The 846-nt window shown below is 42.9% G+C and overlaps 1 protein-coding gene across 1 annotated transcript in view; it reads right to left on the bottom strand.

Moving 5' to 3' along the window:
• Positions 1-846, bottom strand: part of ltv1 (LTV1 ribosome biogenesis factor) — a 17219-nt gene that overhangs the window by 3487 nt on the left and 12886 nt on the right. The window contains 2 exon segments of the mRNA XM_032516378.1: positions 71-271; positions 401-453. Coding sequence (XP_032372269.1) covers positions 71-271; positions 401-453 — 254 coding nt within the window.

Genomic DNA, 846 nt, shown 5'->3' with positions numbered 1-846 from the left:
GACACCCCCACCCCCACACACACACACCCACCCACACCCACCCACAGACACCTCTCTCTTTCTTCCTCACCTTGCGTTCCTCCTTGATGGCCTGTTTCCTGGCCCTCCTCTCCTCCTTGCTCTCCTCCTTGTCGCGGAGCTGGGTGGAGACCCGGGGCAGGTCCGAGTCGTTGATCCGGGTCATGCGCTCCGCCTGCTTGGCGGTCGGGCCTTTGGCGGGAAGCACGTCCAGAGGGATGCCCGTCTTACTGGACACACGGATCGGCTTCGTCTGACCACAGAAGGGGACAAAAAGACTCGATTCAAGACTCAGTTTGTAGTCAGCGTGCATGATCCCTCACACGTATCACATGTAAAAGCTTTTAAAAAGAACAAAAAACAAAAAAGAAGGTTTTTATACCGACGGTGGTTCCTGAATGATCTTGGGTCTGTTATATATGTTGGAATATGTACCTGGAGAAGACAAAAAAACACAATGCAGTCAAATAAAGATAAACAGATATCAGTATCTACAGATAAATTACTAATAACAGTGTGTGACTCATCATAAAATACAGTACAATTAAACACCGTAATTAAGTTGTTTCAACACTGAAGGATTTGAGTTTTTCTTCAAATTATAAAATTATTTCTTGACAATTCAAATAGGAATAACAACCAATTGTAATGACCTCAAGGTTAAATTCAAGGTTGAATCACAGTGTTTTTAAAACAACTTCAAGACAGAAACATTATATTTAACATTCAGTACGTGAGGCCTGAAATTGATCCCAAAACCCCTCGTGGCATTTTGAGATCGGTGCTTCGTTACCGCAGAAGTAAACCAATAAAAAAAAAAAAAAAAAA

Source organism: Etheostoma spectabile, chromosome 5 (genome assembly GCF_008692095.1).
Source record: "Etheostoma spectabile isolate EspeVRDwgs_2016 chromosome 5, UIUC_Espe_1.0, whole genome shotgun sequence".
NCBI lineage: Eukaryota > Metazoa > Chordata > Actinopteri > Perciformes > Percidae > Etheostoma > Etheostoma spectabile.
This window is presented reverse-complemented; position numbering and strand designations above follow the sequence as displayed.